We start from the raw sequence: 20,133 nt of genomic DNA, 5'->3' as shown, positions 1-20,133 counted from the left end.
ATGTGATTACTGGGGTATAAACAATAGCAAGTCATAAATGAAATGTTTTCTATTTGTACAACATGCAAGGCATGATGCACCGCCAAGTTCCGTGGCAGTGTTCCGTCATGGGGAGGAAGATGCGAGAGGGATTCTGCCATGCTGTGGCGTTATCTTCAGCCTAGGTGCTCAAGTCAGTGATCATTTCTTAGTGCTCAGGTATATATACATGTTTTCATATGCTGTTTGGATTTTTGCTGCATCTCAAAACATCATGACATTCCCTTTTTAAAAAGGTAAGTGAGGGGGGCTGGAGAGGTGGCTCAGCAGTTATGATTGCTTGCTTGCAAAGACTATTGGCTCAGGTTTGATTCCCAGGACCCACGGACAGACAGATGCACAAAGTGGTGCAGATTTCGTAATTCATTAGTGTTTAGGAGCAAGTGTGGATATAACAATACACTCATCCATATCTCCTCAGCACTGTCATGTCTAGTAGGCTTATCTTTCTGTCCCTTTCTTCAAACTCCTATTAAATAGTAGCCTGCTCACTTCTCTAGTACAGTTGTCCAAACAACTCCACGTAAACTCGTGTGTGAGTGTGGGGTGTGTGTGTGTGGTGTGGTGTGGTGTGGGATGTGTGTGCCATGGTGTGTATGCATGGGGAAGTCAATGTCAAGTCTGTCTTTGAACTCAGAGCTCACTGATTCAGCTAGACTAGCTAGCTAGAAAGTCCAAGGGACCCTCTCTGTTTGTACCCCAGCACTGGGATTCCAGACGCGCACCACCACATCTGACATGTATGTTAATGCTGGGGACTCAAACTCAGGTCTTCATCTTGCCTGGCAAGTACTTTACTGACTGATCCATCTCCCAGCCTCACGTCAACTCTTGAAATACCAGAATCAAACCCTGTCTCTAAGAATCTTGGCTCATAAGGCCAGTGCTATTTTCCTGCCCTTGGAAGTGAGGGTCCACTGCCACAGGAAGGGGTTTGTGAGGATTTTGTGCATATGTGGGGGAGGGTTCAAGCTGGCTCCCACCCTAGGATTCCAACAGTTAACAGAGCATCTGCACTTGAATCCAGCAGTGACAGGGGCGGGGCCCAGTGGCGACCCATTTGAGCATCATGAGAATGTCATTAAAGTGTCCTTTCAGTTCATGCACCTAGTGGAGGGTGCTTAAGCCAGAGGGAGGCTTTGATACAAATGCCACTCAGCAACATTTCAGATATGCCTGGGTTAACAAGTGTCTGTAAGCAATGCTATAGTAACTCACATTTACAAAGCACCTTATAGATAGGTAAGTGTTCCCACAAGGTCTCAATTCCCATGATGACTCTGCAAAGTCAGGGTTATTAGCTGCCTAGGAAACGTCAGATTAAAACAGAGAAAGATTTAAGTGACTTTTCCAATTAATGCTGGCCAACTGTCAAGTCCTTGGATCCCGTTGCAGGTTTTACTGCCTCATGACAATGAATAAAGGACAGTTTGTTGCTTGCAGATCAGACAAAATGTTGCCAAGGTTCCCACATTGTGCCTCTCCAGTTGAACTCCCAGATTACTGTGGGGTGCTCTATCTTTCTCTGTCCACCAGGGCCACTATGGCGACACCATTCCCATCTGTAGTCATCAGCTCTGTGACAGGATTCTGGTGTATGTCGTGTGAGGCTCATAAGGTCATCTTTGTCTCATGCGCAAAATCTCATCACTTGCTCTTGAGTAAGGACCATGTCATCTTCCTGATTTGGCTGGCCCAATCACCACGTGCAGCCTATGTAAGCACCCTGACCTTCTTGTCCATGTCTGCAAAATTAAGGGCAGAAGGGAAAAGAAGAATAAAAAAATTGTCAGTCAGACATCTTCTGTATCTGTAGGACACTTCAAGGATTGAAAAGCCCGAATCCATGGTGATTAATGCAGAAGACGTCGGCTTCTGAATACATAGCACAGTTCTGCCAAAAGCTCAGGTTGAACTAATATGAAACGATTTGCCCTTCCCATGTGAAAGTCGACATCCTCAGCTCATTTGGATTTAAAAATAGAAGGGAGGGAAGTGAATAAGGAGGCTGATGGTGTGCCGCACAAGTGAGGCCAGGGTGGAACAGTCCTTAACCATCCATCACAGCGGCACTGGAAGATAGACACTGGGGACTGGGAAGGTGTGCATGGCTTCTAAACAGCTCTTCTAGGCTGGGCATGGTGATGCACACCTTTAGTCCCAGAACTTGGGAGGCACAAGTAGGAGGATTGCCGTGAGTTTGAGACCACCCTGAGACGACATAATAAATTCCAAGTCAGCCTGGGCTCAAACAAGACCCTACCTCAATAAAAACAGACAGCAACAAAAACCTTTTCTATTCACCATTTTCATACATGTGCATAGTGTATTTTGATCATAATCCCATCCCATTGCCTTCTTTTATCCCCCTCCCCCTTCTTTTCCATGAAACCCCTTCTTTCCAACTAGTTCCTCTTCTGTTCTGATGCCGTTTTTTTTTTTTTTTTTGTCCTCCTCCACCATCCATGATAACATGTTGATGGGCACCGATACTGTGTAGGCCTTGTGTAGCTAATGATAACGTCTACAAGGTCACAAAGGCAGTGGCCACCATGTGTCTGAAAGATAGCATTCTTTGGAATGTGCTCCTCCCCATCCTCTGGCTCTTGCTTTCTTTCCACCCCCTTTTTTGCATGGTCCTAGAACCTTGAAAAGTGTGACAGATGTCTTGTTTAGTGCTGAACTGTCACTTCTCAGCACTTTGACAAGTTTTGGGCCTCCACAATAATCACTGGCATCTGCAAAGAAAAGCTTTATCTGACCAAAACTGAGAACACACTGGTCTCGCAGTGGCTTTTCCCACTCCTTACTTAGCAGGTAAATACAAAGTACAGAGCTTGTTCTTTTAAGGTTTTAAAATATTTTATTTATTTATTTGCGAAAAGATAGAGAGAGAGAAAGAATGGGCACACCAGGACTTTTAGCTGCTGCAAATGAACTCCAGTTGCACATGCCACTTTATGCATCTGGCTGTGTGTGAATACTGGGGAATCGAACCTGGATCATTAGGCTTTGCAGGCAAGTGCCTTAACTGCTGAGCCATCTCTCCAGCCCCAGAGCTTGTTCTTAATGCTAAAACAAAGCCATCTAAGTGGATGCTGTCATAAGCCTCTTTGCTTCCTTAACTTGCTTCTGTCAGCTGGAATCCTTTGAGACTCGGTAGAAGATTCAAAACAATAAGGAAGGGGTATTATTTCATAAAGCACTAGTGTTAGTTTGGTGGCTAAAACCATGAGTCTTTCTTCTTATGTGTTTGTTGGGTCCCTTGTGGTTGCAAAATGGCTGCAGAATCATATCTTTATGCATCCTTTCAAGTCTGTATGGAAAGTCTAGGAAAGATGCCATTCATTTCTTCTTTCCCTCATATAAAGGAGAAAGCTTTCTCAGTACCCTTGGGAAGCTTTCCCACATGTTGCATCTGCTAGAACAATGCTACATGCCAGTTCCTTAGCTGGTCACTGGCAGAAGTCATGACATTATTACGGCTGGCTTAGACTGGTCAAGAATCACCACTGGGCTGACTCTCAAGAGGCCCCACCTCCCCAAGAAACATCTTCCCTGGATTACTTGACCAAAGTGAGCATTTCGTGGGTGAGAAGAATTGAGCAGGATGGGCACCAGGCAACATTGTCTCAAGAAGGTTTTGCAGTTTTGCTCTCCATCCTTACAGGCTCTGCCAACATCAATGACCGGAGCATGCTGGGGAAGCGTGACAGTGAAATGGCTGTCATCGTGCAGGACACAGAGACGGTCACATCCATAATGGATGGAAAAGAGTATGAAGCTGGCTGCTTTGCCCAAGGACTTCGGCTGCAGTGTTTCAGGTTGGCCCCACAAACTATTGTCTCTTGTCAAGTGTTAGGGCCATGGACACTGTGGTCCAGGGTTACCTTTTGCCCTTAGCACTCCTGACACGTCAACGTTTCCTTGTAGTTTTTGAAATTTATTTATGTGATGTGTGTGCTTCTGCTCATGTTTGTGTGTGTGTGTTTGGTGGGGGAGAGGAAGGGAGGGAAGGAAAGGAAGGAGAGAGAAAGAGAATGCATATGTGGAAGTTGGAGGACAACTTTCCGGTCGGTCCTCACCTTGCTGTGTTTGAGGCAGGGGCTCCCCTTGAATTCACAGCTCCAGCTTTTACATAGGATCTCGGGAGCTCAACTCAGGTACTCCGAGTTGTGTGACAAGTGCTTAATCCACTGAACCATCTCCTGGCCCTAGAGTCTTCACTTATACAGCACGCAAACATCTTAATTTATATTTTATTTATTTATTTTACTGAGAGAAAGAGAGAGAATGAGCACAGCAGGGCTTCCATTCACTACAAACTCCAGATGCATGTACCATTTTGTGTACATGGCTTTACATGAGTACTGGGGAATTGAACGAACATAGGCTGTCAAGGCTCTGTTAGCAAGTACCTTTAACCTCTGAGTAGTACCTCTATTCCAGAAGCATTTTATATCTTTATTAAAATATATTATATAAGCTATTGCTCGTTACCATTAGGTTTCATTGGACAAACAACCATTTTAAATATATTCATGGATTAAGGGCAAGCCAGATCAAACCATCTAGGTAGGGCCTATTTAAGTTTTCAAAACTCAATTTCTTTTGGTTTGTGTGTGTGTGTGTGTGTGTGTGAGGTGGTGTGCCTATACATGTATGTACGTGTGTGTGGAGGTCAGAGGGCAGCCTCTGGTGTTGTTCCTCAAAATACTATACACTATTTTTCTTTTCTAGAGCTCACCAAGTAGACTGGACTGGCTAGCCAGTGAACCCCAAAATATCCTTCTGTCTACACCTTCCCAGCATGCTGGGATCATAAGTGCATGCTACCGTGTCCCACTTTTCTGTGTGGGTTCTGGGGATTGGAGTCAGGTCCTCATGCTTGCCAGGCAAACACTTTACCAACTGGGCTCTCTCTTTCTAGCTCATCAGTTCCCATAAAAAAATCCAAGTGATAACAGGATATAATGAATTATTAAAAGTATTGCAGGGGTTGGAAAGACTGCACAGTGGTTAAAGGCACTTGCTTGCAAAGCCTAACAGCCCAGGTTTGATTCCCCAGTACCCACATAAAGCCAAACACACAAGGTGACCCATGCATCTGCAGTTTGTTTGCAGTGGCAAGAAGCTGTGGTGCACCCATTCTCTCATAAATAAATAAATAAATATATGTATTGCAGTGACTACTGGTGTCAGATTTAAATGTGGGATCTTTGCATCTCAGATTTCAGATAACTCCAGCCTTAGTGCCTAGTCTTAGCAAAGTGTGAATTTTGACCAAATCTGTGCACGAGCGCAGAGATCACTGAGCTAGGAAGCAAGTGTTATGGGACCCCAAGTGATCAAGTGCTGTTGTGATCCTTCTAGAACCTTCTAGTTAATATTACTCCTCTGCTCATTACCATCCAATAACTTTGTGTTTCAGAAGTAAGACAGGAATAGGTGACACCCTTCCAGACATACAGATCTCACTCTTGTCTCTCAGCACCCTGGTCCCTTTCCTGCCTCTAAAGCCTGCAGGAAGTACAGTTTTCTATTGGTAAAACTGTACTTGCCATGTGGCCATTTCATTGCAGCCTCTAGAGTGAGATGTTCCAAGTGTCTCTAACATATGTAAGGTCTTGCTCCGTGCTGTTTGAGAGAGGGCTTGCCCTGACTCACTCTTGCTTTGATCCTTCATGCACATAGATTCCATTTTAGGAGCCACTCACGCTCTGAGGGCATGGTCTAAGCACTGAGCTGCTATCAATACAGCAGCGGTCTCCTGCATCCCTTCTCGTCCCAGTGGACTCAGTTTCCACAGGGACATGAGTGCCATCCTAGATGCATTCACTCTGTGCTGTCTGCTGAAGGAGCTCAGCAAAGCCATCTCTCAAGATCAGTCTGTAACAACTTTCATTGCTGTAGTTTTGCTTTTATTACTAATTGCTTTGCCCAGCAAGAATTTTTTTCAAGCCATCAATATTCCAATGAACTGCTAGTAATTTGTTTTGTTTAGCAGGGGAGAATTTAAAATTAGTACCCTGCTAATGCACTTACGGAATGCCTGTTGCAGCATGTGCAAGGAAATAACTGTTTCCCATTGTAAGTTAAAAATATGTGTCATGTCTTTTCAGTTCTCGAGAACTTAAGTATTCTCTTTAGAGTGGTGGGTTTATTTCTAAATTTTCATATTGTAGATGGAAAGCCTTCTGATTTACAGCACATTTTATATAGAAATTTGGCAAATACAGAAAACTTAAAAGAAAACTAAATTCATCTGTAATTCCATAATCTAGCATTAATTATTTTAGTTTAGCACATAAATTTCACATATTCATGGGGTGTTATGTGATGTTTTGATATATGTCTTCACTATGTAACATTCAAACCAGGTTAAGAATATTTATCCACACAAACATTTAGCATCTCTTTATGATCAGAACATTCAGTTACTTCTTCTACTCTGAAATACACAGTACTATCATTTTCTATAGTCAGCCCACTGGGCTATCAGAACACTTTCCTCCTGTCTACTCTGCTTTAGCTCCTGACAGCAAACCTTTCTTCATCCCTTTCTTTTCCCTATTGTCCCAAGTACTGATAACCACCATTCTACACTTAACATTGCTGAGGTCATCTTTTTTTGTGTTCTGTCTCAGAGATCATACAGTACCTGCCTTTTTGTGCCTGGCTTATTCACTTACCACAGTGATCACCAGGTATATTTTTAGAATAAGTGATGTGATCATTGTTTTATGCTTGAATAGTATTGGTGAGAATGGGCACACCAGGGAATTCAGGCACTGTAAATGAACTCCAGATGCATGCACCACTTTGTGCATCTGGCTTAAGTGGGTCTTAGGGAATTGAACCTGGGCCCTTTTGCTTTGCAGGTAAACACCTTAACCACTAGGCCATCTGTTCAGCTCCAGATGTCTATCTTGACATGGTGGCTTAATTCCAGTACTGGGATTATAGGATCACATGACAGCTCTACTTTTAGTTTTTGCAGGTACCTCCATATAGCTTTCCTGTGATGGCTTCATATTCCTACCGTACAATAAGGGTTTTCTCTACACATCCTCACCAGTGTGCTAATGAGTTTCTCATTTAATATATAGCACTTTACAATTTACTGCACATGTATGTTATTTTAAAAAACAAAAGTTGAACCTTGCAGGTCTTCAATATTCTTTATTATTTACATAATGTTACATATGTTTTATTATTAATTTTATTATATATTTATGATAAATATATATTACCTCAGAACTAATATTTGTAATATTCTTTATTACTTACATGTTACATGTGTTTTATTATTTATTTTTATATGTTTATTATAACTTTATTATGGATTTATTATCTCAGAACTAATATCTGTAGTATTCTTTGTTACTTACATAATGTTATATGTGCCTAATTATTTGTTATATATCTAGTATAAATTTATTATGGATTTATTATCTCAGAACTAATATCTGCAATATTCTTTATTACTTATATAATGTTTACTGTGTTTTTCATGTAAGTAATTATCTATAACATTTTAATGGCTGCCTCATATTTCATTGCATGTGTATACCATTTTCCTTAAACTAATACCTCATGGCTTGACACATTTTTTGCTAATATTCAAAAATGCCTTTTATGTCAGGAAAATCTACCAAATTTTCTTAGACAAAGGAATTTTCACTCTTATAGTATTATCATTAGCAATGTTTTAAAAATATTTTTACTTATTTGCAAGCAGAGAGAGAGAAGAGAGGAGAGAGAGAGACAGAGAATGGGCATGCCAGGGCCTCTAGCTTCTGTAAACGAACTCCAGATGCATATGCCACCATGCATCAGACTTTACATGGGTACTAGGGGATTGACCCAGGTCATGAGGCTTGCAGGCAAGTGCCTTAATCACTGAGAAATCTCTCTAGCAATGTTTAAAAAGGCTTTTTTTCTTCTGTGTTTACTGAAGGATATAATAATAGCTATTTATTTCATTTCAAATGGAAGTTAGTTATTTCAGCATGCTTTTTAGGGGCTTTAAAAAATGTGCTTATCCATCAAGAGTAATTATTCTTTTGAGAATTATTCTTTGCCCATTTTTCAATGTTTAATTTCTTTAATGACCTATAATTACTTTAAATATGAGATACTCATCCCTTTATTGAATATGGTACAAATATAGCTGATCAATGCTTTTTTTATGCAAGAGACCAAGAGTGAGAGTGACAGAGAGACAAGGAGAGAACACTGGCATGGCAGGTCCTCCAGCCACTGTAACTGAACTCCCATGTGTCACCTTGCACAATTGTGTGACCTTCTGTGCATACATCACTCACAGGCATGCACCTTACCTGCTAATCCATGTCTCCAGCTTGATCAATCACTTCTTAATCTTTTTTTTTTTTTTTTTTTTTTTTTGATTTTTCGAGGTAGGGTCTCACTCTGGCTCAGGCTGACCTGGAATTCACTATGGAGTCTCAGGGTGGCCTCCAACTCTTGGAGATCCTCCTACCTCTGCCTCCCGAGTGCTGGGATTAAAGACGTGCGCCACCACGCCCGGCAACTTCTTAATCTTATCAATCAACTTTGAGAGGTCTTATTAACCAAATTTAAATTTATTAATTTTTCCTTTTTTTATAATTTTTTTTTTATTTGAGAGCAACAGACATAGAGAGAAAGACAGATAGAGGGAGAGAGAGAGAATGGGCGCGCCAGGGCTTCCAGCCACTGCAAACGAACTCCAGATGCATGCGCCCCCTTGTGCATCTGGCTAATGTGGGACCTGGGGAACCGAGCCTCGAACCGGGGTCCTTAGGCTTCACAGGCAAGCACTTAACCACTAAGCCATCTCTCCAGCCCAATTTTTCCTTTTCATCTATATGCTCAGAGTACCTTCAGCCCAAGGTCATTAGCTTATATATTTCTAGTATTTATTTGACTTTACAGTGTACAGTTAACATGGACAGCTTATTGTTTTTATGATTTATTATTGTTTTATTATTTTTGAGGCAAAATCTTACTGTGTAATCCAAGATGGTCTTGAACTCAATTTCTTCCTGCCTTAGCCTCTTGAGTACTAGGATTACAGAAATGTACCACTATGCCTAGCAGGAAAATTTATTTTAATGTAGCTTTTCTTTCTTCTAGTAAATAAACTGTTCCAACATATACCATATGTAGGAATATTTTGCCTATCTTTTTTTCTTTTCTAAGGTAGGATCTCAGACTGGAGAGATGGCTAAGCAGTAAAGGTGTTTGCCTGTAAAGCCTAAGGACATAGGTTCAATCCCCAGTACCCACATAAAGCCACATGCACACAGTAGTGCATATGTATCTCGAGTTAATTTTTAGTTGCTGGAGGCCCTGGTGTGCCCATTCTCTCTCTCTGTGTGTGTCTATTGGCTTGCAAATGAATAAATATTTTAGAAACGAAATTAAGTAGGTTTTTAAAACAAGAGGTCTGGAGAGATGGCTCAGCAGTTAAGCTACTTGCCAGCAGTGGATAACCACCTGGGTTCAGTTCCACAGGATCCATGTAAAGCCATAAGCACAAAGTGGTACATGCATTTGGAGTTCATTTGCAGTGGCTAGAAACCTGAGAACACCCACTCTCATTCTCTCTTTATCTATCTCCCCCTTGTAAATATAAATAAAATACACTTAAAAAAAAACAAAAAAAAACAGACTCTCATGTAGCCTAGAGTAAGGATTGCCTTGAACTTCTAGTCTTTCTGCCTCCACCTCTGAAGTGCTGGGATTACAACTACACACCTCCATGCCTATATAATTGTGTGATGTTCAGTGACTCTTATACCTGATACATTTTTTGGGGCTTTCTCCATTCTGTCTGTTATATCAGATTGAAAATCTGTTTTCTTATATGCCAGTGTGGTACTTTTCATCTTTGCTACTGTATATTTTAATAGTACTTTTTGAAAAATTTGAATGTATTCTTTGACAATTTCATATATGGCTTTGGTCATACCTCCATTTATGCTCTCTTACCCTCCTGCTGCAGTCAGGTTCCCATTGCTGGTAGAAATCATGCAACCAAGAGCAGCTTGTGGGAAAAAAAAGTTTATTTTGGCTTACAGGCTCAAGGGGAAGCTCCGCAATGGCAGGAGAAAATGATGGTATGAGCAGAGGGTGGACATCACCTCATGGCCCACATAAGGTAGACAACAGGAACAGGAGAGTGTGCCAAACACTGGCATGGGGAAACTGGCTCTAACACCCATAAGCTTGCCCCCAACAGTACACTCCCTCCAGGAGGCATTAATTCCCAAATCTCCATCAGCTGGGAACCTAGCATTCACAACACCTAAGTTTATGGGGGACACCTGAATCAAACCACCACATCCACCTCTCACTCTGTTGACCAGCTTCTTCCCAACACCCCTTTCTCTGACTTGTATCTTTTTTTTTTTTTTTTTTTTTTTTTTTTTTTTTTTTTTTTTTTTGGTGCTTTACGGAGTTTAATTAGGGTAGCTTGCATGAGCATGGGCAACTTGCCAGTGGCCACACCTCTGAAGGCCACTTCTACCACACCTCTTCATCATTACTATTCTTTTGTGTCAGAACAGTTTTTGCTATTTTGAAGAATATTTCTTCCATATGAACTTTAGGACTGTTTACTCACATCTTCAATTCTCTTATACTTATTATTTTGTTTAAATTACTAATATAGCATATTTATAGATCAATATAAAAGGATCAACATTTGCTGATATTTCATGGGCTGAAAAACAGGGTGCAGGCTTCAATTCATTTTCTCATTCTTCAGAAAGGTTTTAGGACTTTCACGATGGGAAGCTTGTTCTTCAGTAAACGTTCATTTTTTTTTTCTTTTATGCTGATCTTTTACATTTCCTGAGAAGTTAATTTCCAGGTGCTCTATTTTTCCTGGCAATTTTCATGGTGCCCTACAAAGAAGGCGATTGTTCATGATCAATTATTTTTCAAGTTACCCCAGTGGCAAACACAGATGATATATTAAAAAGCACTACAGAAACCTCACAGCAATTTTGGCCTCTCTTTATTAGGAAATGTTCCCAAAGATAAATATTGTGGCCTAAAGCATGGCCATTTTCTCACTTTAAAACATGCAGCTTCAATCCATTTTCCATCTGTGCTATTTTTGAATAGAAATTGAGAGACACATTTTGATGTGAAATCAATTCTAAATAGAGACAGAATCAGCCATTAGGCTACTGCCCCGAATGTCACAAGTGTGAGCAGAACAGTTCATTAAGTCCTGGAAAATTATCCAAACTTTACAGCATGCCTCCATCACTCAAGGGGAACCGTTACCACACAAGTAGAGTTCAGGATCACTTAAAGTGACAGGCAGGAGGAATAGAAAGAACAGAAATAACTCCTTACCATTTCTTTACCCCCTTCTTACCATTAAATATTAAACACACATTGTCATAAAATCAAAGTTATTTTCTTTCAAATCTTACTCTTCAAAGAATTATTTTATATTATCTTATTGTGCACTTTAATGTAATTTTCTTGTTATTAAGTACTGGCGGGCAAGATGCTTTCTTGCTAAATGTTGCCCATTACAGACTTATTTAAATATCTTTCCTATAACAAGCTTTGTACTGGTCAGTTGGTGGTCATATTGCATCACCTCTTATTCTATATTAAGAGCGAAGTCACAGAAATGTTCTAGGCTTGGGGCTGGAGAGATGGCTTAGTGGTTAAGGCACTTGCTGTGAAGCCAAAGGACCCAGGTTCAATTCCCCAGTACCCATGTAAGCCAATTGCACAAGGGGATGCATGCATCTAGAGTTCATTTGAAGTGACTAGAGGCCCTGGCACACCGATTCTCCCTCTCTCTGTCTTCTCTCTATCTCTCACTCTTTCTCTCTGCTTGCAAATAAAATTTTAATTTTTTTTTAAAGAAATGTTTTAAGCTTACTTCTCAGAAACTTAGCCTTGGCCCAATATAAAGGTTGATTTATTGTCAGAGCCTAAACTGTCCTTCAAAAATTTTATTTTGATTCTCAACTAGCAATGTGCAATAATTCTCTTTTAAATCTTATTTGTAAAGTTATTCTCATGTAGTGTAATGAAGCATTATTTGAGGTACAAATAGAATTTTAAGGCAATAAAATTCAAAAATTCCAGTGAGGCCATCATGAAGACTCCATTTATTTTAAAGAATTTTTATATATCAGAAAATGTGTGACTAAAACTGAAATGATCTACCTTTTACCCTTATGAAACTGGCTGAGTTTTTTCAAGTGGGTTGTGTTGGAGATAAGTGGACTCTTACAGCCTTACTTCAGACAATTTTGCATATTCTTTGTCCTAGGAATTTTAATTTCAGATCCTCTCCTAATGAAATAACTATAGAAGTTCACAAAATGTTATATGTGATGAATAAATTATGTTCAGTATAGTATTGTCCATAATGATGAAAAATTGGAAAGCACACAAATGTCCCGCTCAAAAATAAGTGTTTACGTAAATTTTACATACCATTAGAAATGATGTCATGAATGTACATTAGTTAAATACCAAGAGCATAACAAGTGAATGATGCCCACATTACTAAACCAAATGGTTAGCATATCCATTACTTTTCCTGTTCTTGTGGCCAAATCATTGATAAGAAGCAATTTAAGAAAGAATTTATTTTGATTTATAGGTTTTTAAAAATAGTTTTGTTTATTTATTTATTTAACAGAACAAGAGGGAGAGAGAGTGAATGAGTATGCCAGGGCCTCCAGCCACTGAAAACCAACTCCAGATACATGTGCCACCTTGTGCATCTGGCTAACATGTGTCCTGGGGAATTGAACCTGGGTCCTTTGGCTTTGCAGGCAAACAGTGCCTTAACTGCTAAGCCATCCCTCCAGCCCTTGACTTATAGTTTGAGGAGATACAGGTGTCATGGTGGGGATAGTATAGGAGCTAAGTGTGGCTGGTCACATTGTACCCACACTCAGAAAACAGCAAGGCAGTAAAGCTGGGTTATAAAGTGTCAAGACCCACATCCAGTAGTGAGGCCCCACCTCCTAAAGATTCCACAGCCTTCCAAAACAGTGTCACCAGCTGAGGATCAAGTATTCATGCACACGAGCCTATGGGGGACATGCCACAGTTAAACCATAATAGTTTTTATATGAATGTGATATAATCCTTAATATATTTCTCCATATGGTTATAGGATACCATGCCCTCTGACTTTTGTCGTTGTTGTTATTTGTTTGTTTTTGATATTTTTTGAAGTAGGGTCTCACTTTAGACTAGGCTGACCTGGAATTCACCCTGATGCAGTTCCAGGATGGCCTTGAACCTAGAGTGATCCTCCTACCTCTGCCTCCCAAATGCTGGATTTAAAGGCGTATGCCACCACACCCAACTCCCTATGTCTTTTCTCCAGCTTTGTTCATGGGTCCTCTTCCCTAACTGCTACCCTGAGTCCTAACCCCTGTTTATGCTCACTTCTCTAGGGAACTCAGTTAAACTCATATGGTTTTATGAACATGATGAACTAGAATTCTCAGATTTCTATTCCCAGGGAAGCCTTCTCTACCACACTATGGCTCCAGTTAACAAACAGCCTGCTCAACCTGGCTACTTGGCCACGTAATAGAAAACTCATCAGGCTCAACACGGAATTCCTGATCTTCTCCCATGGGCTTTTCCACAGAATTCTTGGTCTTAGCTTACAGCAACAATGCTCAGAAGAAGTGGCAAAGGACAGAAACCTGTTTGCTATCCTTGGTATCCAATATTTTCTCATTCCCTGCATTTACTCTACCAGTAAAATCTACTGGGTCTATCTTCATGTCAACTGCCAGCCCAGACCAAAGCCATCATTGCATGTCACCTGTATTGTTATCATGGCTCTGGAATGGTCTGTTCAGCCCTTTCCCACACAGTCTGTTGTTAATGCAGTAGCTGTATATGCATATTTTAAGACAGGGTCTCTGTCATTTCCAGCAGCTATATTTTGATTATTTTTTTTGTTTATTTGTTTGTTTGGAGACAAAGTCTCATTCTGTAACCCTGGCTGGCCTAGAACTTGCTATGTAGACCAGTTGGGCCTTGAATTTACAGTGACCCTTCTGCCTTTGCCTCCTGAGTATTGGGATTACAGTCATGTATGTCTCAGCAGCTATGTTGTAATGTGTGAGTCAAGTCTGATTATTCCTTATATACCTATGGTGTGGTTGCATCTTATTCAAAACCAAAGCCTTTATAAGACTTATATTCCCTTTGTCCTTTTCAGTTAAAACAGACTTTTCTGGTGTTTTCTGAAAACACAAGGCGTAAGAGAAATGGCCTTGGACTCTACATTTTACTTAAATTACTAGTGAACTCCAGATTTTAGTTTCCTCCTTATGATATGAGAATAATCTTTCCCATCTACCTCATAGGACAAAGGTGGAAGTGCTTTTCAGTCATACAGTCTTCTTGAAGAACAAGAGTGTAGCAGACAGCTTCAGGTTAGCTGAGATGAACTTCTAGACCAGGAAAAGTTATGGAGTAGGAGATATTTATTGAAGCTTACAGATCTAGGGGAAGTTTCACAATGGCAGAAGAAGCTGGCCTGCCTTCACAGGTCCAAGGGGAGAGAGAGAGAGAGAGAGAGAGAGAGGGAAGCACAAGCCAAAATCCACACAGCACATCACACTTCAGGAACTCCAGCTAGGCACAGTTTGCATATTTTTACATTGAAATCTCAAACCCACCACCACACCTTAAGATCCACCCAGTGACACTGCCTCCAGCCAGGTGGCTGCAGATGCAAACTACAAACTAATAAAATACTGACTATATTGGGGGCTGTCTCTTCAAACTACCACCAAGAGTAATCATTACTTTCCAACATAACCTCTGAGAGACTTGCCCAGCTTTTCTTGATGATTTCTTGTCCCTGATTTATATATGATCAACTCAGACAAAATCTAGTGTGTTAACTTCTTTCATGCCTGATGGATGACAGGTCAGCTATGATTTGGTTTTATTTGGAATGGCTTCTTCCTCCCTCCCTCCACCCCAACCCCTGCAAAAAACTGACTGTGTCTGAGTGCCTGGCTTACTGTTACCATTGGAATCCCTGCAGGCAGTAAACTTATTTTTCCCAATTACTCATTTTGGAGGGTACTTGTATTGCAGGGTTGTCCTTGGCTATCTTTCTGACCCAAGTGAGGACATTCAGGACCCAGTGAGTGACAAATTCTTCAAGGAGATTTGGGTTTCAACAGCTGCTCGAAATGCTACAATTTATGATAAGGTGAGGTTTGCTTATTCCTCCCCCTATCCTTTTTGCTTTTCTTAGAATTTCATGACAAATTGCACATCATTATTTCTGCATTTTATGGATACAGAATATTCTTAATGAGGATAAAAGAATCAATATTACTGCAGGTTGAAAAAATACCTCTTTGTAGACATTGAAAAGCAAAGATCCAAGGGCTATAGATGCAGCCCAGTGGTACAGTACTTACTTACATAGCTTGTATAAGGCTCTGGCTTTGAGCTCCAGGACTCCAAATAATAAAGAAAAGATCAAAAGGCACCACGGGTAATGGTTTTGATGAGGCCTTAGATGAGGGCCTCCTGTCTGATGCAGCAATCTCACCAGAAGCACCTTTGCCTCATGGCTAATAACCTTTGAACACTTTTATTGATGAAGAAAACTAAAACACAAGGAATCCCAAAATTATCACACCTATGTTCAACCCAGTTTACCAGATGAGTGGTGACATAACTATGTATAGCAACTAGGCTTTCTGAGCTTTCTTTACAACCTATAAATTGCAAGGGATATTCACTGAGGTGGCTATAGGGATAAAAAATAATCTATTAAATGTGTTACATATGATGTAGGTAGTAAGCAGTGTCTATCACAGAAGTCTTATGAAGTTATATAATGATGATGAGAGATGGCCTTTGTTGGATGGTTTGAATTTTAGTAGTGTTTTAAACCCAGCTACAGTTGATATATAGCCAATGCATCTCCTGGTAACTTCTGTCCACTGGATTTAAAAGAGAATAGATAAGAGTTGAATGCTGTCGAAGAGTAGAATAGGTTACCTCAGGAAGGAGCTAGCTACCTGTCATGGAAAGTATGACTAGCTGTAAGAAGTTGGGGAAATATATTTTTAAGGCATTTATTTATTTATTACAGACAGAGAGAGGGAGAAAGAGAGAGAGAGAATAGGTGCTCCAGGGCCTCCAGCTACAGAAAACGAACTCCAGACACATGTGCCACCATGTGCCTCTGGCTTATGTGGGACCTGGAGAATCCGGGTCCTTAGGCATCGCAGGCATGCACCTTAACTGCTAAACCATCTCTCCAGCCCAGGAAAGTGTATTCTTCAGGTCTTCCAGAGTTCCTTCCAGATTTCCTGGAGACTTCATTTTTCTTAATGAATCATGACAATTGTTAACGTTGCCTCTTTTCTTACTGTGGATTATAGGTCATGATCAAACAGGATAGAGTTTTCAAAAATACTATGAATGTGTTGTATAGTCATATTTGAGTTCTGAATTAGTGCTGGGGGGAGGGAAGCACTAAAAGACATTCTGAGAATAGAATAAATGTGAATATGACATTGTGAAATTAATTTTCTTAGGAGAAAGAATGGTGTCATGATTAAATAGGAGCATGCCTTTACTTTTAAGAAACACCTCCTGAAATGTTCTGGGAAAAGGTGTTCTGATGACAGAAACTCATTTTCAATCAGGAAAATATTCTGTGACACTCAGTTAAGGTATTGATACACATAGCTTTCAAAGTGAAAAGTGAAAGGAAGAACAATGAACTTTTCTCCTAAACTTTCTGATGAACTTCTTGGATGATTATTATCCAAACAACTGGCCTTAATACAAGGTAGCATCATGACATTGCTTATAGGTAGCCTGACTTTATTCTGTGGTGGTCCAGTCTTTAGATGATATAGGGATTCAACTATGTTTGTTTTTTTTAAATGAAAATAAATCTAGCAATTGGTTTGTGCAAATAATAGCCCCAACTGTCTGTCTCTCTCTCCTTTCTCTCCCCTCTCTTTTCCTCCCTTCCTTTCTTCTCTCTCTCTCTCTCTATTCTTTCTTTCCCTCTCTTTCTTCCTTTCCTCTTTTTTTTCAACAAGGACTTACTATGTGGCCACAACTGAATTAAACTTACAATTCTCCTTCCTCAGCTCCCATGTGCCAGGATTAGAGGCATGCACTACTATACCCAGAAGTGAACAGCAGCTCTTAATTCTGTGCCTTAACATGAAATTAATGTGTGTCCTAAAACAATGTTTTTCTTACTGGATGAATATTTTTATAAAGGGCATGTGCTTTCTTTAAAAAAAAAATTCCTCAATTGCCAAATGTTATTTTACTCAGGTGTTCCGGTGCCTGCCAAGTGATGAGGTCCACAATTTAACGCAGCTGAGAGACTTTATCAATAAACCCATATTAGCAAAGGAAGATCCCATTAGAGCTGAGGAAGAACTCAGAAAGATTCGTGGGTTCTTGGTGCAATTCCCCTTTTATTTCTTATCTGAAGAAAGTCTCCTGCCTTCTGTTGGAACCAAAGAAGCCATTGTGCCCATGGAGGTTTGGACGTAAGACATGTCTTCATGAGCAGCTCAAGGACTTCCAACCCAAAGACCACATTGCACACAGTGACTTCCTGGGGACCTCACAGTCAAAGCCAGGCCTGATGCACTCTTGTGTCTAACACATGGACCCTTTGGCATGTCTGGGCAAGGCAGCAATCATACTGATGTCAGGACACTGGATATCAGGAAGGCTTTATAATTGCCTTCCTTGTGAAAAGGAGCTGTATTCTTTTTGGTTGCACTGACTCACCAATGTCACAGATGTAAATTCCATGATCTATACCAAAACTCATTTCCTTTGCTAACAAGAATCTATCTATAACCAATCCAGGTTGCCTTACCATTATCTGGGGTACATTTATGCAGCCAGTGTCTCCTGGATCTGCCCTCATTTTGTACTCTGGACAGTACTTTCCCAGAGATTGTTGCTTCCAGAAAGATATTGTGCCACTGCATCAAGATTCTTGAAGGTTCCCTGAGACGTCCTGATGATCTGATCCTCAAGTACAGCTATTTACTAGGACAAGGGAGTGCTCATAGTTACTTGTCAGTCACTTCAGGGACAGAACAGACTTGACACAACAGCCCATGTTAGGTGCTTCTAATACCATTGACAGTGTATCTCAACACCACCAAGCAAAATGAAGAAATTAAATTCCAATACTGAAGAAGACATTTTTTTTTCCCTTTGCTCCCAAAGGCACTGCCACACTGTCAGCTTGTGATTGAGCCCAGCTGATCATACTTGTAAACATGTGTAGGAGATGTGATTCCATAGTAGCCAGAGAAAATGCAGACCAAGTATGCCGCACCAGAAACCCCCACCAATGGGACTCTGATCCAGATGAGAGATAGGATTCCTCAGAGTGCTGTAAGATTTCCTGTCATCCTTAGCCACTGGATTGATAGAAAATTTAAATTTCTCTAGTTTATAATCAAGCCATGACTGCAATTTTGTCTTGCAAGAAAATCGAAAGACTGCCTAACTCCTAACAGGTTAATGAGCCTAACCTTACTTTTTTTTCACCATATCTTCTTCTTTGGGGTGGGGGGAACTAATCAATCACAAAATATATGGCACTTTGCTTGCATAGCTAAATACACATTAACATTCCAGCAGGGTTTCCAAAGAACGTTGGGTAATTATTAATCCATATTGTCCTAGTCTGTGAGTTGTTCTGGGAACCCGCTTTAACTTTCAGATGGTATGGTGCTCTTTGTAGACAAAAGCTCAGAGAGACTCTCCCATCCTGGAGAGCCCAGGAGGTTCCAAGAAGCCTAGGACGCAAACAAGTGGCACAGATACAGTGGGTGCATGCAGCGAGAGATTGCCCGAGAGGATCTCCTCTGGACTGTTCATCAGAACAAGCCCTCCATCTGCTTTTATGAACAAATACTGCTGTTGGAAAGATGGCACACAGGACCACAAAGCCAGTGACATGGGTTAGTAGAAGAGCCAAGAGAGGATTTCACAGTGAGAAACCATTTCACCAATGAAGTGGGGTTTTATAACCAATAATGGAAATGAATGTTTTTATGAATAAATAACTTATTTCTTATATGGCTGAAGGCGGTAAAATGACTTCATATGGATGTTATATTTTGTATTGGAAAAAAAACAGTTAAATTGTATTTGAAGTACTGAATGTATGAGTAATGCCTAAAGGTTTATTACATCTTATTTTAAATAATTTTAAACCTTAGAATATTCAACAAACTTGCTCTTGGATTTTGTATAAGATGTTCTCATAAAACCCTAAAAAATCTTTGGACTGAAAAAAATAGCTTAGTTGGTAAAGTCTTACCTAGAAAGTATGAGAATTGGAGTTCAATATCTAGTACCTGTGAATGGCCAGGTATGTACCTGTAATCCCACTGCCAGGATGAGTTGAGTTCCAGCTAATGAGAGACTCTTTTTTTTTTTTGTTTGTTTGTTTGTTTGTTTTTTAAAGAAGTACATGGCATTCCTCTGTGCTGTGTTCTCCACATGCACGTGTACCTGTACCCACACATACACATACACACATAAAAACAAATAAAAATGAGCCAAAGTTCTTGAAAGTATCTCTAATACATCATGTAATCCATTCTCTCCCCATCTCATAGATGAGGACATAGGAGCTGAAATTGGATGAAGGAATGACTTAAGCCTACTGTTGTATTCCGCTCCAAGTGCTTGGGATGCACTTCCACACAGACACAGTTTATGGGAGGAAGGGATTTATTTCCAGCTTGCAGATCCAGGGCCAGTTCCATAACAGCTGAAGAAGCTGGCTCCCATTCATAAATCCAAGCAGAGAGACACCATCAAACAGCCAGCACCAGAAGCAAGCACAAGAGGGTAGCGAACGAGCAGAGACCCAGGCAGAGCTCAGACTGCTCTGCATACCTTTGGGAATCAGATCTGCCCCCAGGTGGCTTCAAATCCAAGTTACAAACTTTAATAAAGCCCCCGAGTCTATGCAGAAGGGGACGTACATTCGCACTCCCACACCTATGTCACTCTGCCTGGTGGTAGAGCCAG

At 40.5% G+C, this 20,133-nt stretch overlaps 1 protein-coding gene across 5 annotated transcripts in view; it reads left to right on the top strand.

The window, feature by feature from the left end:
• Pld1 (phospholipase D1) overlaps window positions 1-19,528 on the top strand; it is a 224,524-nt gene extending 204,996 nt beyond the window's left edge. For all 5 annotated transcript variants that reach the window (XM_045161639.1, XM_045161640.1, XM_045161642.1 and 2 more), the window contains 3 exons: window positions 3,710-3,863; window positions 15,169-15,286; window positions 17,392-19,528. In XM_045161639.1, the coding sequence (XP_045017574.1) occupies window positions 3,710-3,863; window positions 15,169-15,286; window positions 17,392-17,616 (497 nt within the window). In that variant the 3' untranslated portion in view covers window positions 17,617-19,528. The remainder of the gene's footprint in view (window positions 1-3,709; window positions 3,864-15,168; window positions 15,287-17,391) is intronic.
• The last annotated feature ends 605 nt before the right edge of the window (window positions 19,529-20,133 follow it).

The sequence above is a fragment of the Jaculus jaculus genome, chromosome 11, assembly GCF_020740685.1.
Source record: "Jaculus jaculus isolate mJacJac1 chromosome 11, mJacJac1.mat.Y.cur, whole genome shotgun sequence".
NCBI classification, from domain to species: Eukaryota; Metazoa; Chordata; class Mammalia; order Rodentia; family Dipodidae; genus Jaculus; species Jaculus jaculus.
This window is presented reverse-complemented; position numbering and strand designations above follow the sequence as displayed.